At 36.3% G+C, this 27,308-nt stretch overlaps 1 protein-coding gene across 1 annotated transcript in view; it reads left to right on the plus strand.

Moving 5' to 3' along the window:
- Positions 1–27,308, plus strand: part of DHX15 (DEAH-box helicase 15) — a 55,924-nt gene that overhangs the window by 16,529 nt on the left and 12,087 nt on the right. Inside the window, exons 6-12 of the mRNA XM_026071087.1 lie at positions 8,098–8,265; positions 13,642–13,728; positions 15,338–15,487; positions 15,663–15,771; positions 16,927–17,118; positions 20,249–20,371; positions 23,759–23,949. Coding sequence (XP_025926872.1) covers positions 8,098–8,265; positions 13,642–13,728; positions 15,338–15,487; positions 15,663–15,771; positions 16,927–17,118; positions 20,249–20,371; positions 23,759–23,949 — 1,020 coding nt within the window. The remainder of the gene's footprint in view (positions 1–8,097; positions 8,266–13,641; positions 13,729–15,337; positions 15,488–15,662; positions 15,772–16,926; positions 17,119–20,248; positions 20,372–23,758; positions 23,950–27,308) is intronic.

Consider the following 27,308-nt stretch of genomic DNA (forward strand, 5'->3'; position numbering starts at 1 on the left):
CTCAAAAGGCCAGTTGTCTTGACTGTTTCTTCATCCTACCACATACCAGTTTGCTTTCATTGCTGGGGGAAGAAAGGGAAATTGATAAAGGCCATGCAGCTTTAAGAGCAAAGACAAAGTATTTCTAGAAGGCTTATGACATCAAAGCCAGATGTGGATGGCTGTGCCCCATCTATGACAAACTCATAAGAGAAGGGGGAGGATTAAGGTGTTTCCCAAATATTTCTGGTTTGGGAAGCCTTTTTTATTTAAGCATTCAGATTTTTTTTTTTTCATACTCACTTCAAACAGGGTAAAATTGCCTTATGTCTTATGTTGATTTTTCAGCGTTTTTTTTTTTTTCCCTTTCAGGGTTAAATAGCTATGTCTACTTGATTCATTTATCCATGATGAAACTCGGCTTAACTATAGTATAGCGGCTGATCTGCTGTAGTTAAAACTGTAATCTCCTATTTTAAAAGATCTTAAAATACTTTAACTGGAACAGTCTTGAAGTGTTGCTCATCTTGTGAGATAGCATGGGGAGAAAAGTGCTCCAGATAAAGGGTCAATTGAAGAAAGGGTTTCTGAAATAATGTTCCCAAGGTTCATGTGTACAGAATTGTCCTATTCTATTTTGTAGGCCCGAGTACTCCCTAGCATTAATTATTCTGAAGTGATATCACCTGTCACCATCTTTTTGAAGAAACAGTTCTTGTAAAGATAATGGGGTAAGATGTAAATCATCAGTTTGAGCAGAGACTGACCAGCAAGTTAAGCTGGTGTTCATGCCTATCGGTTTGGCCTATGAGCCAGAATGTTTGCAAACACTTACAGTATCTAGATGGTTCAGCTCAGGGTAATGTACCTTTGGCCATTAGATAACTCTCATTTAGTTTCAGTGTAAATTCAAGCATCATCCATGATAGCTTTAAAAGCAGTGAAAGGACAGCTCAGTTCTCTTCCTGTATATTTTCAGAAAGCTTTGTTCTGATGGTTGATATTGTTGAGAAGCTTTAAAAATCTTCTCTGGTTTAGGGATCAGACGGTCCCTTCCAGTTCTTTCAAAGTCTTGAATAACTACAATAATAAAACTGTAGTTATCTGGGTCATTCTTATTCTTAACAAGAGGTCCTGCATTGCTATTTCTCAGCTTTGAGGTATTGCCTCTATTTTAATTTACCAATCTTTACTATGGTGACTTTCTAAATCTTGCTCCTTTCAGGGTTTTTTGGGTAGGTACTGTGCAGAAACAAAGGGGAAGGGAATTGAGGTTATTGAATTGTATTTTACCAGGTGGTAATTTAACTCAGTAACCTAATTCCTGCTAGTCCTCCCTGGTATTTCAGGGATTTTTTTTTTTGGCTGCCTCTCAATTTCAGTAGAGCTACGTACTTGGGGGTGGGGGGGAGGACTTGATGCAAGTGGATTGTTTGGCACAAACTCACTTCTTAAAGATGTGATGCACTAACTGAATAATACGTGCAACTGCTTCTATAATTCTGTTCTGTTTTTCTTCTTGCTAGTAGTTATCCTTCAATATGTGGACCTCACTTTTACTGCAGAAATATCAGGGAAAGAAATGAAAGTGAATTTCTGCTGAGCATTCAGTTTGAATAGTGTAATAAAGACTTTATATTCAACAGCTGATAAGGAACAAAAAATGGGACTGTGCATGATAAGCAAAATTAGTCTCTTGGTTCTGTGGTTAATTTTATACAACTCCTCTTAGATGAACTGCTAGTATGTTCAAATCCTTACTTTCTGATGCAGAGCTAGGGAATGTTAAGTACTGGAGCAATGAGATGATGAACTTAGGCAGTGGAGATACAGTATTCTGGAAGAATTTAGGGAGTTGGAGAGGTATTGGTCCATTGTTCACTTAGTTCTAAGTCTCTCAATCTTGGCTGTGTGTTCTGACACAGAGCCTGAGGAATCAAAGTGTTTCTAAATTAAACCTAATGCTGGCACAGACTGCTTAAAAAATCATGTTTGGAAGATTTGCTGTGATTAGGCTTTCAAAAATGAGGTATTTCAGGAAAACTTGAGTAATCAAGGTATTATTAACAGAAGAGTCTTATTCACATTTTTAATGTTTTTGTTTTGGTAGTATTGACTAATATAAATCAAAGGGAATGGTGGGGAATTAGTCACTTTACAAGTGTATCACTGAAGGGAAAAGAAGTTAAACCATAGGAAAACTATTGTATCTGATCTTCCCAGTTTGAAATACTGTCGGCTTTTCATAGTATCTCCCCGGCTCACCTCTGTCAGGTTGAAGGAAGAAGCTTCTTGAAGGAGACCATTGTTTTGCCCTCCTTTCAGCAATGTGGGAGGCTTTATGCAATTAGGAAAAGAAGGAAATTTTAGTGTAGTCATAGTGTGTAGGAGAAAGTAAGGATTTAGTTTTACAAATAAGAGGGGCTCAGCTCCGCTTTCAGAAATGTTCTGAACTCATGTTCTAGCTGAAGTAATTCTTCTGCATGTTCTTCTGTGAGCACAAAAATGGGTATTAGGCTCTTCCTCTGGGATGAGGTTTGCAAGCAGTAGTGGGCAATATGAGACAGAAATGTAGGAAGAAGGGACAAACTATGAGAAGATGATTTTAGGCATTAAAGAGACTAACCTGCAACCAGTGCTTTCTGTGCTTAGTTTAACTATTGTAAGGGAGTAAGAGGCTGTTGACCAGTGAGCGTTGACTGACTTATTCAGTACCCTTGTTACAAAGAGTAAACGCAGCTGTCTACTTGGTACTCTGCTTTAATTCAGTTCCTCTACAATGATGCTGAACATACCGGTATTAGCATGAGTAGTCTACTTCACTATTGATTCTAAACAATCAGTTTATAGGAGTCATAGCAAACTTGTGGGGATACTCTGAGCCAGTACTATGGAAGTTGCCTCAAACTTGAATATAGCTGGTAGTACTGACTTCAGCCTGAAGGATTCTGTCAGTATATATGATAGTCATCCCAGTGTTGATAAGGTACCTGGGTCTGTTGCTACTGTCACAGTTCAGAAATTTTAACGGTGAAATAAGCATGCTCCTTGTGTCACCTGGAGATATGCCTTACATTAAAGTGATCAGAGACAGTTATATCAACATGCTTCAATTGGTTCTTTTGCTATCCAGTACAGCTGCTGCATCTGACATTAAGGGCATCTGGAATAAAAGGTAAATTCTACTCTTAAGATTCATATTACAGTGCAGAAAATGGTACTTTACATAGCCCTCTCTGAGTGACTGAAGATATCTCAATAGCTCTTTGCCAGTTCTTTAAAGTGTGGTGTGTACCTTACCTTCTCTTGACTTGAGAGATGAGCATATCAGATGTCTTTGCGGGAGGATAGTGGATGGTCTTTAATGGTTAAAGCACCCATACCTGTTTGGTTTTATTTTCTTTCATTTCTTTCAGTTACTACACTTAATACACCCCTCCCACCAATCTACAGCATTTATAACCTTTTTCCAGAATGTGTGCATGTTTTGTGTACTTTTACTATAGTATTTAACATTGTTTATGGCAGAGTGTGTGACTTGGCGTGTGCTGTTTTGGCTTTTGACTACTTGTACCTGTAGTTATGTACAATTACATCAAAATTTTTCAGTATTTCACTGGAGCAAAGGTTCTGCTCTGTGTCAGTTTGAATTGTTTAATAATATCAATTGTTCCACCTGTAGGCATATTGATCACCCATAAGAAGGGAAAATAAAAGAAAGCACTGCTTTTGATTTCTTGATAGTGTGTGGGGTTTTTTTGCTTGGGGGATGTGGGGGGTGGTTGGGAGAAGTGGCACTAGTTGTCAGCCTGCTTCCTGAGGAGGTGGGTTAAGATGCAGTAAAAGTCTGGACAGATTCAGGAGGCACAGGTCACCTCCCTGTTGCTTTGTGAAAATAGATGTCTCCCCTACCATTTCTAATAAATCAGAGGGAAATTGCTTGCCTTGTTCTTGCTTCTTTTTTCCAAAACAAGATGCAGCTAAGCTCTCCTACTTGCTTAGGCCTTGCTGACCTTTGTGGCACAAAATGGAAAATCCAGTTGACATTCTGAACTCTTTTGGTATCTCAGAATTGCTTTTTGACAGGCGTTCTAAATACTGCCCAATGTCAACCAGTGGTTTGACAACCAAGAAGTCTGCTCAGGGTTTTGTGTAAACAAGCCTTAATCACACCAACTTCTTGGAAGGAATAATGTTTAAATTATCTTAAATTTGGACACTTAAAGTCAGATTTTTCTTTTCTTGGTTAATGCTTTTCTCTCTCTCTCTTTTTTTTTTTTTGTAAACCATCTTTATCTATTTGTAGGTACAAAATAAAGTGTTGACTCTTGCTTGGATGTTTAGGTGACTTCACTTTTGCTAGTTGAAAAATATTCCTGAAGAGCTTAAGGGGGTAAAGAAGGCAGGAATGCAGCAGGGGTTTTCAGACACTTTGAGGAAAATCAGTGGTGTCTCTTCCACCCCCTGCCATCCCCCCACCTACCTCCTTGATCACTTGAGTATCCATAAAAAGAAATATTTTCTCTTTGCTGATGCTTGTGTGTCTTTGGAGCTTATCCAAGTAGAATAGGTTATGCTGCTGAGTGCATGGAAGAACATTGAGAACTCCACATTAATATTTAAAATATACTGCTGTAGACCTCTTATCTGCTACCTGAATCTAGCTTCCACAGTATTTCAGCTGAACTATAGGTGCCGTAAGTATATCATCAATATGTTTTGACAGGATCAAGCAAGAAGTTTTTGAGAACTTTGATATAAATGGTAGACTGCTGGCTAGGGTAATTCTAATGACTAGATTTGGTGAAGTATAGGTATAGTATGTTGAAAGTGTGTGGAGCTAAATGAGCATTTTGGCTAGCATGTAACCTTTCTTCTTTCTGTGGTTTGTTTGCTGATTACCTCTGGTCAGCTCTTTTCAGATGAATGCATTGCACAATTTCATTTACAACAATTTTACTGGGAGCTAAATACTCCTAAAAGGTCCTTAGTTTCCTAAGGAACTAGGATCAAATTCACTCTAACTTCAGCATTGCCTGTGTCTGGCACCTGTTGCACAATAGACCTACTTTCTTTGATTAATTCTGGAGCAGGTCCTTGTACAGACACACCGGGCGAACTCAATTCTAACTGTGGTTCCTCTGATCCTGTGCTTAGTTCTGTTGCTAGTACCCTGGTATCCTCTGTCTCAAGTAGCCAGGACTTCAAGGAGTTTTTCTAGGCATAATTTAAATGTAGCACAAGCTCAGTCTACCTTCCTTTTTCTTTTCCTCCAAGAAGAACCACCTCTTCTTACATGTGGGTTGACGTAGTAATCCCTTTTCAAGGGACTGTGTAATAGACCTGGAGTAATAAAGATGGTGTGCAAATATTTAAATCTGTAAGAAAAGTTTTTCATACTTGAGTAGTTCAAGGCTATTGTAACTTGTCCTCAGAGGATTAAAGTTAGGATTGTGCATTCAACCATATCTCATATTTCTAGACTTAAATGTTTTCGGGTGATGCAAAGGAATCTTTGACACTTAACTTTGAATGCTTAATGCTTTCAAGCTATTTTTGCTACACATGTCTTAGATTGTGTAATTTTGGATAGCTTTTTGGAATGGTTTCTGACATAATCTCAGTTTTAGTGTGATGCTGTAATTGGAGGGTCCTTAAATATCATTCTTCAGGTGAAACTTAGGATGAAAGTCAGGTGGCTGTGGATAAAACTGATGTAGAGATAAAATACCTGGCAAGGTGTTGAATATAAGGACCCCCCCCCCCCCAAACACAGACTTAATAAAGCAATTCAGTACTACTGGGTTCTTTTTTATTACTGCCTCTAAAAGAGCTTCAGTGGCACTTGGTGACTGGCATCCTCCTTTCAGCAGCATATGATGAAAGGTCCATAGTTATCTCTGCAAATTTGCAGAGAGTAATGATTATATATGCATTTGTCATCTCTGTGTTGAAGTATTTTAATGAGTTCTGATTAGGGATACTTAAACTACATTGGGAAACTCTAGGGAGAAAGAACACTTTATCTCTTCTGAAAGCTGATACGTAGCTGTGGACACACGTGACCTGGGGAGTGTGATGCTCTCATTTATCACTGATTGCTTGCTTGTATTGTATTCTATCTTAAGTATAAACTATCCTGGAGTCTCTAGTCATTAGTGTTGAAGATTAAGCCTCCTGCCCAGCCTCAGAGCTTTTCCAGTTACAAGTGTAATCTGCTCAAATTCCATGAAACAGAATGTAGTGATGTTCAGAGCAGGAACTAATGTCTGTGCTATTTTAATTTTGTATTAAAACACAAGCCAAATACTAAAATAAAAAGTTTATCTTTCAAAAATGTTTAACTGATGCACAAATACCAGTTTATCAAGACTTTGTGACTAGGTGAAAATTTAAGGAAACACAGTGTGCCAAACTATTTACTTTGAAATACTTTATTTTTCTCACCATTATGAAAGTATTAATCTGTTCAACTACTGTGTATGGTCTGTCAGGTAAGCTGTTTTTTTTCTTTTACACTGGGAGGATTTTAATGAACTTTCAGAAAGAGTTTGTCAGCAGAATACCAGATATTGCCATCTGTTTAAAGAAAATTTTTCTTGTTAGTAAACCAGTAGGGGGCATTCTAGCTCAGTTTCGTATATACCTTTTATATTTTATGAAAGGTTTATTGGATTTCTTGGCAAAGTGCACCTTTAAAAGTTTTTTTTGTAAATACCTGCAGTTCATTCAAATTTGCAAGATAATGCGAGAAGGCATTAGCCTTATTAAAGGACTCTGACATCAAAGGGGATAGTCATGTAGCCTTTCTTTTGCCATGCTTATGTTAATTCTATATACTGGTCAATACAGAACATGAGTTATACTTTTTGTGCTTATTTAAAGCACTCTACTGAATACTATTAAGCAAAAACTGGAAAGTCTCTTTAAGAACAAATGAAAAAGACTCCCAAATCTGTCAGATTTACTTTAGGTTCTGTCTGAATATATAGATTCTGAAAGGGAAGCTGATTTTGCTCTCCTAAATCCTGTTTAAAGCAGTAATTTTACAGAGGCTTTAGATTACCTGAAGGTTTGCATGTGGTTTTGAGTCTTGAACATCATTTTAACTTTAGGCTGATGATTAATTCGTCGTAAGGGAGATCTAGCCTGTTTATTGGAGTATATATTGTAGCCATTTTCAGCTTTTTTTCTAAATTGATTCTGCTAATGGTGACTTCATTCTCCCATCAGTGGTTCAGCTGAAATCTCAGTAGTTGGTAAGAGTACATCTTGGTCATAGTAATGGCGGCACTGTAATTTTTAAGCTGAAGTTTAATGAATTGTTATTCATTGCCCTAATTTGTGTGCACTTTAGTTTTCTGTTTTCATTAAATCTTTTCATAGTTACAGGTCACCCAACATAAGTGCAGTAGCTTTAAAATGAAACTGAGTTGTAAATGATTAGGCAGGGTTAAACTTTCTTGTCTATCAAGTCAGTCAGAAAATGGGCCTGCAAATACTGTAGAAAATACTAAGATCAGCACATGAAAAAATCTTTCTTCAGAGTAGTTTTGATTTTAAGCTTAAATGGGATTTCAGTTAAGTTTAAAATAAAAATATGAAATGCCGGATTGAGAGGTTTGGTTCTTGAGCATCCATGTTTATACTGTAAAGGTGTTTGTTCTCATTAGGTACAATGAAGCAAATCTTCCATGTAATTGCATTAGTGATACGTGACATTAAAGCTTAATTGGCTTATTTAAAATATCTTGCACATCAATTTCTTTTAGATTGTGAAAATTGAAAAGGTCATGAATGCAGTTTAATATTCCAGGGTGAGAGTTTTCAATTTTAGTACAATTTGTAGGGAATTAATTAGGAAACATGTCTAAAAGAAAAAGGGTGTTGAATGCAAATTAGACTGTTCATTAGAGTACAGAAGCTGAGGCATCTTGGAGTGTTGAGGAAAATCCAATGGAAATTCAGCAACCACCTTTTTTCCCCCTCCCTTTTTTAGTAAAAATTATTGCAATTTATTTTTCTGCATCTAGACTTAATGTGATTGTCATAAGGTGCTCTAAAATAAAGTGCTACCGTTTTCATGGGCTTCTTTTAACCAATACTTTTGTTTTGTAGGAGATTGATGAAGCCTGCAAGAGGATAAAACGTGAAATTGATGATTTGGGTCCTGAAGTTGGTGACATCAAAATCATTCCATTGTATTCTACCCTTCCTCCACAGCAACAGCAAAGGATTTTTGAACCTCCCCCACCAAAAAAGCAAAATGGGGCAATAGGAAGAAAGGTAAATAATATAAAAAATGTGTTCTATTTTAGCATGCTGTTCAGTAACAAGCTACTCACAGTTGTGTTGAATTAAATATGAGTTTCAGCCGTTAAGTAAATTTGGACAGCAACAAATGGAAAGCTTTTTTTATGAAGTCTTGAATACCATAATCCAATATTTATCCTGTTTAGATTTTTAGATAACCCTTTTTCTTAGTGCAATTCGAAATTGTGATGTCCATCTGTAAATAATAAGGATTTGAACTGAGTGGGAATAGCAGTCACATAAGCTTCTGTGAGAAATAAGGTAAATCAGATAATGAATTTGACAACCACATGATTTAAGTGGAGGGATGGGATTTTTTTTTTCATAGCAATTATTCTGAGACATGCTCTTAGAAACTGAATTGGTCATCTATTCAGAGGATGCTGTCAGGCAGGTTTTGTCTCTTTCTCGAGGCTTAAGAGAAGGTGCAAGTTAAAACAAATGTATCAGAGGTTCCTGTTTTCTGAAGCAATAAGCAAGGAGTTGGGGTGCTTTCCTTTCATAGGTTGAAATGGATCGAGAAACTGATAAACTTGTGAAATGGCGTTAGTGAATATGTTGTGTAAGATTTAATAGTTCACTTGCTGAATGCTTGCATAAACCACACTAGGAATGTGTCAGTATTTCTCCAAAACTGAAAATTTGGAAGGAGTCTCAACAGAGCTTGTTCAAGCTAAACTAATACTATATGAAACTAACATTTCCAAAGTTAGATTTTGAAGGTCAAAGCTGAATCATACTGTCTGCTCTAGGGAGGGTTTGTTCCTTGATTATTTTCCTTTTTTTGTGTAGTACAATGCATGCAGAATACTAGTGACAACTTCCTAGTGTTCTGGAAGAATAAATCACTTATTAAATTTTGTGAAATGATCCTCTTTTTTCATATTGAAGTTGATTGCAGAAAGCAAACAATCTGAAATCATGAAAGTAATGCTGCAACAAGATTGTATTAGCAAATGACTTGAATGAATGAAATTGCTTCTCAGTGATGAACAAGTGATAGCTGTGTATTTTCATTAAACTTCCATTTATGTTTAAAAGTGTGCTTTGAAATAGGCCATTTCTGGTTTTCTTGGTAAGTGGATAACAGATGCAGTATGTAGCTTTCATTATGCTGAACTGACAAAGCCTGTACTAGTGTCTAGCAAGACTCTCACTGTAGCAGCTATTTTTACTACAATAAAAATTGCTAGGCTAGGAAGTTTTAAACTGTTGGCAAAAGCAGGCATAGAACATGTAAGCAACAGGTTCAGACCTATGAAGCCATTACGTGTTTAAAAAGAGGCAGGAGGGAATGTACTTCGTACTGCCTCTTCACTGTAGTTTAAATTATATTTGTGTGCTTTGGTTGAAACACATTCTGGCTTTTGGTTTTTGTTTTTTCATCTGCATAGCAAATCTAGCAATAAGTGGAAACTTGTGTAGTTTGTAGAATTATTTAAATGTTTTTAGTGTTGGTTTCTATCAATCAAGGTATTTGAAATAGGACCTTGGGTTACTGGACCTCTGCTATCTAACAAGATGCCTGCTTTTGCACCATCTCCTGTGGGAGTTAAATGTAGTTTTTAGAACTGTTGAGGAAAGAATTAGTAGGTCCAAATCATTTCAAAATCTGTAATGGTCATGAAAACTAAGTTAAGCAGTATCTGAATGTGTATCTCTTGAGATTTAACTGTGTGAAAGAAAAGTAAGATACTAGAAGTTGTGTAGCATCTTGCAATAATAGTAATGGTAAAAATTAATATTGTTGCTTGATTACTTAGCTTATTGTCCTCTCCTTACACATTCTAGGGAAGATCAGCTATTACTGCAAGAAAGCTTAAGATACAAGATGAAAATGCTTTTTTATTTACAGCTAATCAGAGTATTTTGTTCTTCCTCTGGAGGAAGATGAAGATGATGACTCAAAGAGCCTTCCTACTCCCCTTTCCTCCCCCACTTGCCACAAATAACTGACTTGTTTACTCTTAATTTAAAATGGGCCTGGGAATTTACCAGGACCCTCACTGTATTGGGATGTCATACAAGAGGATATAACTTTCTATATCCCTTTGGATTATCTGCTGGAAGTGTTCCCCATCTATCATACTTTGTGTTAGCCTCTAACCTGTTGAAAACATCATCTCTTGCCTTCCTCAGGGACCTTACTACCCGCTTTTAACTTTCACTTTTTCACTTACTCACTACCCACCATTACGTCTGAATTTTCACGTACTGGATTTCTGATAGTCTTTAACTCAGTTTTCCTCTCTTAAGTTGTTGAAGGGCGCTGTTGTCCTTTGGTTTTGGTCATTAGTATGTAGCTAATGATACAAATGATTCCATTTGTTTATATAGCTATATAACTATGCAAACATAACAAATGAACACAAAAGTATTTTTGCTATACAGTCTACCAGTGAGTCATGCCTTCTTTTATCTCTAAAAGATCTTTCTAGAGTGCCTACTGACTCCATTCAGCTTATATTTGATTCAGTTTTGAAGATTTTTCCCTTAACTGTGAAAGAGTTGTTGACTTCCAAGAAAGGAATTATCAGCATAGTCTGTTGTACAGAATTTGATGCTAGTTACTTACTCAGGTATAGTCCATTGTTTAACTTGGGAGAGGCAGAGCATCTTATGTGTTATTTCTAGGGCTTCGAAAGCTAATAAACCACTGCTTAATTATCTGTAAAATTTAACAGTTTAAAGTTTCAAGTTTGGAGTTGGTATTTTAAGCATTCCACTGTTGCATCTGACAGCCAGAAGGTGGTCGTTCCCAATCATGACCATATTCTTTGCAGGGAGAAAATAGTCAGAAGCATGTTTTCTTTTTTAACCAACAGTAAATCCCAAGTGGGATTGGGCTTTTCCTTTGTATTCTCTTTATGATGGTTGACATGTCCTTTAAAAATAGGAGATGGGAGGTGGGAGGAAGAGAAAAGGAGCATTGATGTTGACTAGTGTCTTTTGTGATTCATCTGAGGCTTGTGCATGCTATTGCAGGTACCTTGAATCTCATTGTATGATTATTTAATCTCAATGCAAATCAGATATGAATGTTTTGTTACCATATTTGGCATAGATGAGAAAAAACTCTGGCTATGTCATGTATAAACAGAAAAGTATGCCAGAATTGAATTCCCGGACTGTTCTGTTTGTTTCACTAGTCTTAAGGGTTACTAGTTAATGCCATTATATGTAGACATATGATTTTTAATATTCCAAATAACTTGTTTAAATTATTCTCTAAACCTGTTCAGTGTATTAGACTGCTAATCTGATACTTAAGAACCTTTTCAACATAACCATTTCTGTAATTGAAAAACTGTAGTTAAAGCTAATTAGGTACAATTTATTATTTTACATAATCAAGTGCTAATTTCATTCCTCTGACTTCCAAGTAACTCTTTTTTGATTTGGGCTCTAAAGATGTGGAGGAGCTTCCCCAAGCTTTTTCTTGAGTTTTGTGAGTTTTTACATTAGTTAGTTAAGTTTCTTAAGCAATGTAACAAATGAGATATGTATAAAACACTGTCCTCTTATGCGAATAACTGGTTTTCTTTACTCTTGGAAAGTGTCACCTGATTCGAGCACAAGTTAAATAAGCTTGAGTACAATTTAAATTGTTGGGCCTTTGTGGACTAAGTACACTAACAGTGTTGAATTTTCAATATTGCCGTGTCCTACTGGAAATTGGTGGTAAAAGTGGGACCAATACTTTTTGATACTGCTCTATAATTGGTATTTGAAGACTGTGGATGTGGATGCCTCATGCATTAGTATATTCAGAAAAAGTTGAGAGGTTTTAGATAAGATACACTGCGTTATTCTCCAACAGCAAGCTGAATGGCATGCATGCATACACTGTTATGAATGTGGATTAATTATCGTTTTAACATGGAAATGCTAGTTCAATTTACATCTTTAATGACTTGCAAATTTTTTATGAAAATCTATCGTGCTACTGTGTCAGCACTTAATTGTGTTGATATGTTTGTGGCTTTTGTCTCTGACTAATCTGTGCAGCTTACCTGTGGATGAGAAGGGAATTGATTTTTTTGTTCGTTTTTGTTTTGTTTTTATTTGAAGAATTTTAAATAGCAGGTCATTTCAGGGTGGAACACTAACTCCAGATTGATTTCAAATATTTTTCCAACTAAGTATTGCTTTAATTATGTAGTAGCGTTTGGGCAAGCCTAGATATTAAGTCTACTTAAGAGGAGATGAGTTGGGGTAATAGGCAGCTGACTGGCAAAGTGAACAGAAGGAAGGAAGATCGGAACAGAATTATACATCTAGTCTGGCCACTGATTTTTATTGCAATTCTGAACAAATTGTTAGGGATCTCAAATTCTAATTGCTGAAAACAGTTATGATGGAATGCTCTGAAATTGAGAAGTGAAAGTTAGGTAGTTTTGGTGATGTACCAAACTAATTTTGGGTCTTCCTTAAGGTAGCTGATTTAAATTTTCTATTAATATGTAATTTAATATGGTCACTATTTGAATGAGAACTAAGGATTTGTGTAGACTGGTACACTGCATCTGTGGCCATAATGGCAGTGAATAATGCCTCAGAACTCAGCTATCCCCTTTGCTTTAATTTTTGTATGAGATTTAACCTTCAGATATTTTGTAGTACTTTGAAAACACAACCTCCAAAATATATAAAGATATTTGAATATCAGATAATTAAAAAAGGTAAAATTAAATTTCAGGATTTTAGCTAGAATGTATTGATTGCTTTATTTCAAACCAAGTAAAAAAAGCATACTACACTGCTGGTAAATGTAAAATAATGTAGACATTAAAAGGTGTATGTCTGCTTTTTGACTGCTGCTAATATCTGCTGTGTGAAACAAAAAGCTTTACTGAGTGCTTAACTGAGGAGAAGCATCTGTGTATAAAATGTACTCATCTAAGTATATTTATATAGGCCTTGACTTAATATTTTTTGACCAGTTTGCTCTACTTGGTCTTTAAAAAGAAAAAAGTTTATAAAACCAGTATTAACAGAAGATGTCAAAGGGACGTAATGTAACTTGTCATTTTGTACTGAAGATGTGGGTAAAATATTAAGTAAATTAGTAAAATATATGCTCTTCTGTTTCTTAATATAATAAGTGTTAGTTTTAATGGAGAAATAGGGGAGCAGAAACATGGTGGACAGAACTTACACTGACGTCAGTAGAAGTTCATAGTTTTCTGATCGTCCTATAAAAGTCTGGGAGGACAGCTCTTGTGGTTATTGATGAGGTGAAAGAAAATGCTGAAAACTCCCAGCTTGTGTAAAGACAGAATCAGGGATCTATCTGCATGCATCACTTCATGACAAAGTCGTTGCATATACTATTTTATTTTTCAACAGGTTGTTGTGTCCACCAACATTGCTGAGACATCATTAACAATAGATGGTGTTGTGTTTGTGATTGATCCTGGCTTTGCGAAACAAAAGGTAAATGCAACTTCAGTTACTATTTCCTCAGAGTAGAAAAGACTTTTGGCATCTGGGTTGTTCAGGTAACTGTTCTTTTTGTAAACACAGGTCTTTTTTTATTTGAAATCTTGAGCTTGAATTTTCTACTTCTTTACAGTAGGCTTGCACTTAGTCTGTAAACTTACCGAGCTGTCCAGAAAACTGCAGTGCAGAAGTATCTTAGTTTTTAAAAAAACTAAATATGAGGATTTTGATTTAGGCCTGAAATACGGATTTTCTGGATATTTTTGGGAGGATGGTTTTGCACTGTATGTCTGTGTTTGAGAATGCTCAAGTAGAACCAAGAAATATGCCAAGATCATCTGAAAGTAAAAGATAACTGGTGGCAGAAGCCACCTCTTGTTTTAAGTCATGTCAGTGTAGAAAACTTCAGTACTAAAATAAGAAGAGAAATAACACCTAGGTTAGTATTGTTTTTTTCATCACTACCTATCATGTGGTGTTGCAGCCCTGAAGATCCTACATGATAGAGCATGTATTGCATTTCTCAGAACACCATGGGAAGTTCAGAGGGGCTGAAGTAGCCTGCTCGCAGTCAAACCAAGAGCTGAATAAAGAATAGATTACAAGTCTCTCAGCTTCATTTAGTTCTTTCACCAACTGTGATCTTCATAACTTGATTTCTTAGACTTTTCCTTTAGTATTTGCACATTTTGTCAGCCTTTTAATTATCGCACAATGAGAGGTGCAGCAGAATGTGAGTAGAGATGCATCTTCATACACAAGTTACAATGATCACTTAGGTTTAGCTTTTTTTCCCCCCAGTATTTCTTATGCTAGAAGAAAATCTTCTCTGTGAAGAAATAAAGTTCTTGAGCACTTTTTTTTTAAACTCATTCATACTAGGGGAATAGTGTTAAAATATGGACCAAAGAAAGTCTTCAACTGAAACTGCTCTCTGACTACCGTCTTTCTTACAGTATCTTCCTTTCTATAAGCCCTAATGGGTTGGCAGGGCTGCTGTTTGTGTTTAACTGCAATGRAAACATTACTGCAAATTCCAGGATATATTTTGTACTGTGGCAGATTACATGTGTCCTTGAAATATAGTATTGCTTTGTCATCAGTATGATTTTACAGTTGCATTCAAACCTTAATGTTAGATTTTTCTGACCTCCAGAACAAGATTATTCAGCCTTATAATTCCATCAAGAAGACTTGTTTTTGCATGGAATTATTTGAGTATCAAGAGTGTGTTTAGCACTCTATAGAACAAATTGGACATATTAGTTCTGCCATGAAAATCTTATCTAAAAATACACACATTTAAACAGTACAGGGAGCCTGGCAGGAGAAGATACCAACAAATGAAAAAAGCAAATGCTGTTCTCTATGCGGTTGTATTTGAAGCTTTCTGTCACTGATTCAAAGGCTTTTGTAGCCAAAGGGTTTTTTTGTGGGGGGGGGGGGGGAGGTTCCCTCTCCTTTCAGATATGTACAATTGCTTGTGATTTCCTTGTCAGAAATTGTGTTTGAAAACATGTTTAAAGCCGCCTTGTTTTTTAGATAACACCACTCATGGATAAGAATGCTTCTTCTTTTCTGCTCTGATTCCACTTTCAAATAGGTATATAATCCTCGTATCAGGGTGGAGTCTCTCTTGGTGACTGCAATTAGTAAAGCTTCTGCTCAGCAGCGAGCTGGCCGTGCTGGTCGTACTAGACCAGGCAAGTGCTTCAGGCTTTATACAGAGAAGGCTTACAAGACTGAAATGCAGGTAAGATTAGCTTTTTTTTGTGTGTGTGTCTCTAAGAACTTTTGTATTGATACAGAAAGTGGAATGCTACACTACTGAACAGAATTAGAAGTTGAATGTTTAAATAGTTTAAAGTTCCTGGAAAAGGCAAAGTACATTTCTTTTATTATTGGAGGTTTTTTTTCCTTTTCCCTAGGACAACACATACCCAGAAATTCTGAGATCTAACCTGGGATCTGTAGTGTTGCAGCTCAAGAAGCTTGGTATAGATGATTTGGTACACTTTGATTTTATGGACCCACCAGGTATTTGCATCATATTTTATCTTGCCTTCTGTAAGCATTTTGTTTTGACTGTAGAAAACTTTAATTTCAGTGAATGTTTTATGCAATAACAGCCTAGGGTAAACTTTAGAGAATTTTTTTTGCACTGCTTTTGTCATAATCCTTAAGGAAATTCTTCACTTATCCTGAAACTTGGTGCTTTTGTGTCTTATCAAAGAAAGTTTCTGTTGCTGTCTGCATGAGAGCTTTTAATGGAACCAAGAAATCTACTGGATGTCCCTAACCTGCAGAGGATAAGACACAATTATGTGCATTAGACAACCTATTAACTTGAAGCTTTTTTTTACTTACTGCCTTGATTACACATTCTAATTACATATCAATTAACAACTGTATGTTAATTGGCTAGCATTTTTAAAGCTGAATACATGTTTCTTGGCTCAAGCTATAAAGTTAATGTACACCTCTGTTCTAACAGTGTTTACCATTCATATATATTTTTAAATAGCTGGGTTATATTGCTAATTAAAAACATAGATCAGCCATGTATGGATAAATCAAATGTGTTATTTCTAAAATAAAAATAATATTTATAATCTGTAAACATTTTACTAGTATTACAGAACTGCATTCTTTGTTCATGCTATACAGTGTATGTGCGAGTTTAGCAGGAAGACTTTCGGGTTCCATTCTGGGTTTTTTGTGTGTGTAATATACTTTCACTTATGAGGAATGCAGGATTAGGAGAACGTTTTTGTAGGCTCAGATTTGTGAAAGTTTATAGGCATCTAAAGCACATGGTTGAGATTTTAGGACAATACTCAATCTATTTTGTATGAAACAAGGGAGCATGCATCAGCACTTTCGGACTACTGGATGTTGCTTCGATGTTGAATATTGCACAGTGCCACTCCTGTGTGAATTTTGAACAGCAATACTTTTCAAACATTCAAGGCTTTTGGTCCAGTTAAGAACTCTTCTAAACAAGTGATTCTGCCCCCCAACTAACTGGTCTTTAATGTGTATAAATGAATTTGGTAACAGTTAGTGTTTGGAGTTTAGTTGAATGGACAGTGAAAAATAAGGTTATAGTAGTCTGTGCTTCCTCATGTTTGCTACTTAAAGCAGTTTGATTAGCATGTCTACACACACACCTATAATTTTTTTTTTTTCCAGCTCCTGAAACTTTGATGAGAGCCTTAGAGCTTTTGAATTATCTAGCTGCTTTAAACGATGATGGAGACTTGACTGAGTTGGGATCCATGATGGCTGAATTTCCACTGGACCCACAACTGGCTAAAATGGTTATTGCAAGTTGTGACTACAACTGTTCTAATGAGGTCCTATCTATTACTGCCATGTTGTCAGGTAATAGCAGGGRAAGATGTTAAGCAAAATAGACATCTTCGGTTTGGGGGAAAATTTGAGTTTTCCACCTCAAATGTCTAAGCATTATAAAGAGATTTTTAATAAATCTAGAACTGTTTCAAAACTTCAGATAGGGATTTAGTCATTATGGATTTGTATGTTGACCTGCAGTTAATGATTAGTACAGTTAAGGAATAAACATGCATAAAATGGTCAATCTGTTTGATCTTAACTTGCTTAAAAGTATGTATATATTTGAGTTGATATAGGGAAGAATTTCAGGCTAGTGGAACAGAAACTTCCTTTTTAGGCTTATAGTCAAGACCAGGAATGTCAGCTTAGCCACTCTGCTTTTAAGATAGGGAAATCTGTTTTGTATTGTGCATTTCTCTGCACTTCGATAAATCCCAATATTCCCAAAAGGATTACAGTATAATTTGTATTAAACTGCTAAACTTGTACAGGTACACATGAAGTGATGTTTTCAGTCGTATTAAGTGGTGAAGCTGAAGAGGAGCCCTTACTCTTAAAGGGAAGGAGGAAACCTTCCTTGGGGGAGGGTGTGTATTTGTAACAATAAATCTGTGTGCAAAGCTGTACTCTGCTGCATTGTGTGAATAGCACTGAGCCAGAGCAGAGCTGCTTGTCAAGGAGATCTTGATGAGATGATAAATCTTGGTGAACAAGCTTTGCATTTCAATTCCCAGTCACATAGAAACTACTTCATTTTATACTTAGTCTTTATAGGGCAAGCAGCAAGGCTTAATCCATTATGAAAGTGGGGTTGTTCTTATTCATAATTACTGTTGTTTCTTTTGGGTTTGTTGTTCTTTTAGCAGACTCTTCACAATGCAGATGTGCTACTGGTTACATGCTTAACTTGGATGATTAGAAACAATGTTTTGGCTAAGTGTAAAATCTGTTATTTCAGTTTAGTCTTACAGTATATTTATATGAAAGTTTTTAAGAACAAGCTAAAATGTCTGTTGCAGAGTTATTGTTCAGACTCAGAGCAGATGGGCAGGGCAGAATCTAATAATTTTTTGTGATTAAATGATAGGCTTAATTGCGGAGGTGGTGGTAGGTTGGTGCCTGTCTTTCTGTTCTTCCCCCTGCCTTCCCTCACCCCAGAAATTTACTAACGAACAGTAAGTCTTAATATTTTTGTCTGATGCCTTCATCTGATTTAGCCTACTCCTTTTTCTATTTATCTTCTCCCAACCTATAATACTTTTTTGTTTTGAGGCACAATTAATATTATGGTAAATAATATCTTAAAGTTGACTTGAAGCTGGTTACCATCTGGGTAGTAACTAAAAATCTGCTTTTTGAAAACAAAATATTCACAGTATTTGTAAGGGCTATTTTCCAAAGTAAAGACTTTATTGATCTCCCTCCCTCCTCCCCCCCCGCCACAGCATGATATAATATGGTATGTTGCGATCTCTTAAKTACGCATAAGGATTGTCTGACTCTGGATAGCAATTCACATGTTAATAGTTTGGGCTAAATACCAGAAAGGAGGAAAGGATAGCATTGAGTGCATGAGCAGATTAAATGATCATACATGTTTAAAACTATTTTTATAAGAGCTTTCTAGGCCACATTAGGGTTTGTAGCTGTCAGGGTGTCTTGTATAAGTGTAAATTCTGTAATTCGCTGTAGTGTCTTGCTGTGAGGCTTCACATACATACAGCTTTTTCATACAGCAAGTGCTATTAACTATTCAAAACAGTGAGTTAAGTCAGTCATAGAATAACTTGAAGCTTCCTTTTATTAGCCTGAGTTGGAAATTAAAATACCCTTTATCTTTTTTCAAATATTGGACCCAAAATACAGGGTGTTTATTTCACACCTACATTTCCATTTTCTTTAATGCATTGGTCTTTCTGATTTGTTAATATGTGATTCACTATTGCAGTGTGTATTTTCACTGAAATTCCATCTAGTATTCAGCTCCTGTGACATACTTAATCTTGAAGTGTAATGTTTTGGGGCTTTTAGGGGGATTAAAGGAAAAAAAAAATCACAGGGCTGTCGTCTACTAGGGACAGGTGAGATGCAAAAAAGTGTTCTAATGAGATTGAACTTCAATTATGGTAAGGCTAACATAGCCCCAAGGAGCTAGAAAAATAAAGGATTTGTAGCATCTTAGCATTAAGATTATTGAAACTTAACACATGCAAAAAACTTAGTTTTATCTGCAGTGGGGTCTCTGTAAAGAGGCAGACTGTTTTGAGGTGTTTAAGATCTCTATGCAGTTAAGTTCCTTCATAACTACTTTCAACTTCTTGTTAATTAATATTGATGTTAAAAACCTATTGAATGTTGACAGACCATGAATTAAGTTGGCTGCAATGATATTTGTGGTCTTTCATAGTCTGAACTTGGAATCTTAAAACCTAATTTTGGATTCAAGTTAGTGTAAGAAGGAATCTGATTATGSAAGAGAATATGATGATAGACATAGCTTATCACATTGGTATTTTTATTTTAAATAGTGCCAAAGGACGGTTTAACCTTCCACCACTACCGCTACCATCACAACCTTTAGACTTCTTAATACCTTCATTTGCATATCTTTCTGTATACCAGTGCTGATAACAATACCATCTGGGGAAGATGACTTAACTTTAGTGTGTTCTGTCTAGTAGCGGACTTGTAATAATGTTTGTTTAAACTGTGCTAGTGCAGTATAGTTTCAGAACTACCTTCTGCACTCTGTCCACAGAGGCTCACTGAGGAAAAAAAGCTTGTAATTAAAGTATTTGTTATGTGGTACTGGTTCCTGGTAGAGCTATCAGCACTGGGTCTTGAACAAAGATCTGTTGAGCCTTCCAGTATATTCAGGCAATCTTGATGGCCTTCAGAATAGAGACTTTGATGCCTGCTTACAGTTCTAGTAAAAATAAACAGGTACTCTGTAGCTTTGAAACCCTCTTGTCTTACAGATGTGGTTAGGTGTTGATGTACCAAATCAAGGTAGTAAACAGTCCAAGATGCAGTTGGAGGCCATCCTGCCCTGCCCTATGCTCTGTGAACTGACCTAGCTAGGCCTTGTTCCTCTATCTGTGAATGCGTGACTCATCGATATGGGCGTTTGTGTTGGGCCCATACCAACCTTGTTTAGTCCCACAGTGTTTTGTTCGCCCCACGGAAGCAAAGAAAGCAGCAGATGAAGCCAAGATGAGATTTGCCCACATAGATGGAGATCATTTGACGTTGCTGAATGTCTACCATGCTTTCAAACAAAGTAAGTGCATCTGTTCTAGCAAAATATTTTTAATACTTTGTGCTGTCAACTTTTGTTCCTGGCTTCCAGGAACAGTTAAAAATTTGAGCTTTTTAATGTAACTTAAATTTTAAATTTAAAAAAAAAAAAGTTAGAGCTGTTTAAGTTCTTTGCCTCTTTTACTGTTTTCCTTGGGAGGAGGAAAAACAACTAGCTAACAGATCAACGGATTCCATAATAAACTGCTGGGTCTGGAGACAAGCCAGGCTTTTAAGTCAATGCTGGGTAACCTTGGAGAGAAGGAAGTAAGCTTTCCTTTAATTAAGAAATATTGGAAATTTGTTATCTGACATTAATTGCAGAAAAATCTGCAAACTTGTTTAGTAACTTCTAAGGGAGAGCAGAGCAAAAAAAACATTCTGAAATGGGATGTTCTTGAGAGCAAAAGAGCTTAAATTTTATCTTTCTAAATACAGTTGGAATTCTGAAATATGACCTTGGGATAGCTTGAGAGATAAAAAGGTGATGCATCAACAAGAAATAAATTTATCATATGGTTCCATAAGTTATTTGACTTACCTCACTTCTGTGCATTGATTTTATGCAAAATGTGCTATTATGGCATAGTTCAAGTGTATTTTTAGTAGCTTGAGAAAGACAGAAACATACAGGTGAAGCTAAGAGTTCTCTTGAAAAATGGCTATAGAAGTAGCTTTTTGAACAGTGACTTATGTCAAGTTTACCTTGGCTATAAGTCAAAAGAGTGCTCTTAATTGCTAAGGAAGGTTAAGTTGAAATTGGATGCTTTAGTTGCACTTCATGTGTGTCAGTAAACAAAAAGCAACATTTTTACCCTGGGTAAAAAAATCATGGTGCTCCTTTTCATTGCTGTTTTGATCTGGGAATTTTGCATTGAAACATTCTGACATTGTATCACTATGTAGCAATTCAAAATCATGGGTGTCCGCATAGGGAAAGTCCAAACAAAGGTCTTCAAAACTCTGACTTCAAACTTCAGAACAATAACAGAGAAACTTTTACTCAGCATTTACAAATTGGAGACATTTGCCAGTCTGCTGCTTGTTTTCTCTTAATCTTTTTTAGTTAACAGAATTCTTCAGCCAGTTAAATGGTCAAGGCATATGCTTGGGATACAGGAAAACTTTAATCTGCTCCTGTGAATGTTGACTCCATATACAATGTGAAACAGCCTTGTCTAATTCAAAATAAGGTTCAAATTTTGTTTCTCACAGTCCCCAAGAGTCCCTTTGGTCTTTGTAGGCTTTTTTGGAGTTGAAATAATTCCAGATACAATAAATCAGTTTGAAAGATTTTAGGTTTTGATATTTCAGGCAGAAAAACAACTTGCTACTTTTTTTTTTCACTGTAGCATTGTATATCTGCAAAGTTTGAGTTCTAGCAGTAATTCATAACTTTTGTGTAAGAATTCCTTCTATTCCTAATTTCGTGCACTTTGTCAAAATAAATATAGCAGAATATACCAGTTTTTAATAGATTAAAAAAACAAACTTACAGGCTATTTAATTTTAACTAGAGGGGATCCTTTTCCAGTGCTGCAGACAAACTGTTATATGTTGATTAGGATTTAGCTAATACAATCGTGTCAATATTCTCTTGCGGAATGATAAGTTGTCAGTCCTTAAGTCCTTAGGTGCAAAACTTTTCTGCTACCAGAATATATCTTAGTGAAGAACAGGTGCTATCAGTTTTTAAGGAAAGTGGCTATGTGCAGAACTATCAGTAGTATTTGCACCATCTTTTTCTTCCTTGTTTCCCCACTCAAATTCCAACCAAGTCCTTTGTTAGTATCTGTCAGAATCAAATCTGTATTGGGGGGGAAGGGAGAGGGGAAGGAGATACTTTACTTTCAGTTGTATTGAATTTAGGCATCTTTAGTATTCTTTTATCATATTTTGAGAGGAGCTGGTGACACACCTAGTTAGATGAACTGAACACCAAGGAATTACGTTTCATTTCCAGAATAGATCTCCTAGTCACTTTTATTTATAAATTATATTCTGTATTTACCAGAGTTTGATAATGTCTTGTTTGAGTGAAGCAAGGTTTTTCAGGGAAGGAATTGTTTGGGGAATCTTGTTCAGTTTAACTGTGAAATTGAGTTTACTTCTGGTATGGAAGATCAGGAAATAAAAATGCAGATACTGTTTGTATCTAGAACAGTATAAAACATTAGTTATGGATCATCTAAAGTGCATGGTTCAAATGGCATGGAAAGTAACCCATTTAGGTACTTTTAATTAACCATAATGATTCTGCTGTATGACCTGTAAGACTTTCTGCATTCATCCTTTGTTTAAAATATATTCTGTAGGATAATGTGCACAAACAACTTAAAATTCTCTCAAATTATGTAACCTTTCTTTGTTTCAATGCAAATTAAGGATAGAATCTCTCTATGCAAGAGTAAATTTTAAATGTTGAATTTTGTTAGAGCTAGTTTTTAGATTAATGAAGTGACAAAGATTAGAAGAGCATCATTGAAGAGTAACAGATTTGGTAGGGAGAACTAGATTTCTTAGTGTTAAACATCTATAGTTTTATACTGAGAGAATGGTAAGAGCAGGTTTGAGCCAGATTTTTTATTAGAGCTACCAGTAGTAGAAACAGTAACTTGAAACCACTGTGGTGGTACTTGTCTYTGCAAGTTTTCAGGACGGATTTTGAAAACTTACTTTCATTGACATCCATCTCTTAAAATCTGAGTGTATACAGAATGAATCAGTTGTCATATATCTAATCTGTCTAGCTAATACAGAATGAGAGATGTGGAATTCTGTAGGTGTTACTGGTTCTGTACTTTATCAGTCACCTAAATTCACTTAAACTTCTGTGAGGTGTATCACATTTAGTGCTAGATTAGTATGCTTGTTTAGCTCTTAAACAGTTATTTGAATGGTTAATTTAAAGACTGTGCGTTCATCTTGGTTTCTCAAACACAAGAAAGTTGTACATAACGATATTGTATATTCATTGCATGCTACAGTTAAAATGCTCCTTATGTCCAATTACACTTCACGTTGCAGCTTTGGAAGATAGTTTTCCTAGTCGTCCGATGCTTTCAAAATGTGAGAAATTCATTGGTCTGGTATTCCAGCAGAACAGCAGTGCTCCTGTGTGCATTATCATGCACACAAAAAACCCCCCTAATTTTTGCTTGTTCTGACCACACGCCTCCTGAATAGAAAACAATTTAGACAAGTTAACTAATGCGAGAAATCCAGCGAACAGGCTAAGAGCTATTATCATTTATAAAAGTTTATGGTTTTTTTTTTCTGGTTCATCTGACTGATCAATCAATTGGTTGCTGTTTTATTGTTTTAATTGGATAAAATATTCATTTTTGATTCATGTTTTTTAATGTTGCAGATCATGAGTCGGTTCAGTGGTGTTATGACAACTTCATTAACTACAGGTCCCTGATGTCTGCAGACAATGTACGCCAACAGCTGTCACGAATCATGGATAGATTTAATTTGCCTCGTAGAAGCACAGACTTTACCAGCCGAGACTATTACATCAATATAAGAAAGGCATTAGTTACTGGGTATTTCATGCAGGTAAATGTGCATTCTTGTAGGAAACTTTTGTGGCTTTAAGTGTTAGTATGGTTATTGCCATTTATCACAACTTCATGGATGCTATTTATATCAAATTATAGATGGCTAAATATATTATTGCTTAGTCTTTGTCAGGTTGATTGTTAGTCAAGAAGTACATTGTTCAATTTTGTATTTGGAAGACAAGTTGTAGACAGTCTTACTATTTTCAAAATATTTTTTCTGCCATTACCAGTCAGGAATTGACCATTAACTTATGAGTAACTGAGGAGGTAACTTCATAAAATATTTTAAAGCAGCTGTTAAAAAGATATAAACTACAAAATATGCCCAGTTTTCTCATGATTTGTAATCTGATAAAAATAGGGAAAGTATACTTATGTAATTCTCACAGGAGAGGAGTAATTTCTTTTGCATGCTTTCCATGTTTGCATTTCATTTTTAAATTATATGAGTCACAAGTGCCTGAGCTGAGAGACTTTGGAATAGCAGTACATATGTAGAACATGAATGCCTTTGTGCAATGTGCCAGGACTTGACATTGAACTGATCCAAACTGCTGCTTTTAAATCTTGGCTTTGTAACTTTTCAATATTTCATTTTCTCTCCACCTTCAAATTGCCTGGCTTCAAGTTGTATATCTGTAGCCTTGTATTTGCCTTTGGTAGCCTTGCTGTATGCTGCTGGTATTGGAGGAAGTCTCCAGTCTCAAGATGTGTGCTATTTGTAACTCATTTGCCTCCTGAACCAGGATGGGAGATGGAAACTAGTCTCTACTATTACCCCCGGATGCTTTATGTTAGAATTCAGGTCCTTTTTTATTTATATTTTTTATTATTATTATGACGTAGTTCCTTTCTGCTGTGTATTTCCTCTTCGGCATATCATCTTATACCTGGAACTAGAGAGTCCCCTTCTGGCTCTTGCAAACCCAGGAGTATAGACCCTCTACTGGGAGTCTTCATCCTTATCCAGTCCAGACCACTGTGATGGACATACAGATGTTTCCCGAGCAAATGTGCATTCTGATACATCTCAGCAATGTCTCTGCTAGAGCCTCAGATCTCAGTTCTGGAAAACACAACTTTGTTGTTACTGTTACCTTCATTAAAGGCTGACCAGTGCCCATTGCATTTTTTAATTTTTCACCTGGGCTGCACTCAGGTGATACTTGAGTACACAAACTTACCTGTTGAAAAGACACTACTGGTCAGTGCTTAGAACGTGCAGCTTAGAATGCTAAGCAGCTTGACGGGTGCTTGTTTACCACATCTGGACTGGGACACAGACTCAAGCACCAGGTATGTTTTAAAAAACAAACAGAAAAACCTGAGGAGACAGTCTTCCCCAGGGCCGGTAAGCCAGCCATATCTCTAGCATAAACACATTTCTGGGTTTTCAGAATACACATACGTCAATGTTAAGAAGTGCATTTCCCTGTAATGTGAATGGGAGATTAAGACTTTTTTATGGTTATTTTGTTCAGTCCATGCTTTTGATTTGTGCTTCCCTAATCTTTCATCAGGGAAACTTTAACATGCCTTCCCACCTACATCTTTAATTCTGTGAACCTTTGCAAGACAAAGCAGTTCTGCCCAGCTGTTCTTATCAGGCCCCAGGCTGGCTGAGGCAAGTCTGATTTCTAGAGCTTCGCTTTTGTTTGGCAGAGTACCCTATGCCTTCCTCTCTTTGGGCCTGTAAGAGGACATGCCCTTGGAAGTTGGTGCACTGTCAGAGTATGTTTTATGTTTCTCAGAGGTAGAGTGAACCTGTTCTTCTGATAAATCCAAGTAGTGTAGTTTCACATCCATAGCAGAAAAACACTTATTTGGTGAATCAATAGTTAGTTTTTTTGATCTGACATTGTCACAGGGTGTAAAAGACTACTGTTCAAGAGTATCTTACCAATAGAATGAAATCGGCAGTGTAACATATGCCTCAATATTATCAGTGTTAGCTGTTACAGATTACTGCCAAACTTTTTATGGTGAGTCGTCATTGTCCAATTGAATAAGTGAAATTCCTCGAGCCTCAAGAGCTCAGGTAGTTACCTGACCAAATACTTGGAGGGAGATCCGATCCTGCCTTGATATCTAGACATAGGCTTCACTTTCTTGATGGAATCACTGTTTGACTGGTGTTTCATATCTGTGGTGTCTGTACTAGAGGTAAGAAGGATTAGGGATAAATAGGAAAACAATAGCAGACCCTCATTTTAGGGTCTTTTTTCCCCCTGTATAAGTTGCCTTGTAAGTTTATCCCAAAATCTTGCTGTAAACTGTATGCAACTCTGCCTTATTCAACAAATTATTCTGTAGCTGTTCAATCAAAACTTCTACTGCTCAGGAGTTTGAGATACCACTGCATATTCTTGCTGTGAATAGAGTAGTAGGCTCATGCTGATGAAAATAGAAGCTTTTCCAGAAATCTTCTCAGGTTTTTGTTTACATAATCCAAAGGTTCTCCCCTACCCCCTTACCCTGAATGCATAATTAAATTTTTGGGCTGAATCAAGACATAACCTCAACAGGTCTGCCATAGCTATTTGGAGTCAGAGATATTGGCAGTTTCCCTCTCCTTCTCTGTTTGAGCTTGTTTTATCTTAAGTGTCCTTCCCTTTAAACCCTGTGATAGTGTGATGTCTGGATGCTGCTTGACTTTGATTCTGAACCTTCTCTCATGAATTCCATGTTGCTTTGAGTAACCTCGAGTAGAAAATTTATATTTACAAATGCTCAGAAGAGATGTTATTTATCAGCAGCTGAAGTACTTAAAAATGTACAGTCAGTATGCACATTGTCTCTTTTTACTGTCGCTCAGGCTCTGATATTTTTGGGGCTGCTGTTCAGAAAACCTGAGTAATGAGATGCATGCATCAGTCTTTATGCTTTTAGTATAGAACATGCAGAGAATTCAAAGACTGAGCATTTGCAAAGTATGTGCACCTACAGCAGGAAGTGTGTGCATGCAAAGTAGTAAGTCCCATAGGCAACACATGCAGATAATTTGATTCTTTAAACTGGTGTGTTTAAAAAATTCAATGTGAAGTGCAAAAAACAGTAGCAGCCCTCTTTCTGAAATAGTTTGACTGCATTGTTTTCTACTTTAATTGCCTACTGTCCTGAAAAAAACTGAAATTTTATTTGTATCTTGGCTGTAAGATTTTCTGCTAATCAAGACCCTTGGTTGATGTCTGACAATGCAGATCTGTAGAATAATGTATTAAAATATTGGAATAGTGCTAATTGTATAATTGTAACAAGTAGTGCAAATTTGCCCTCCTTCTCTTATCTGCCAGTGACTGACAAATATTGAAGTTCAGCTGGTTGACTGATCATCTTTAACTTTCATATTTAAAA

Source organism: Apteryx rowi, unplaced genomic scaffold, assembly GCF_003343035.1.
Source record: "Apteryx rowi isolate R43461 unplaced genomic scaffold, aptRow1 scaffold_321, whole genome shotgun sequence".
NCBI classification, from domain to species: Eukaryota; Metazoa; Chordata; class Aves; order Apterygiformes; family Apterygidae; genus Apteryx; species Apteryx rowi.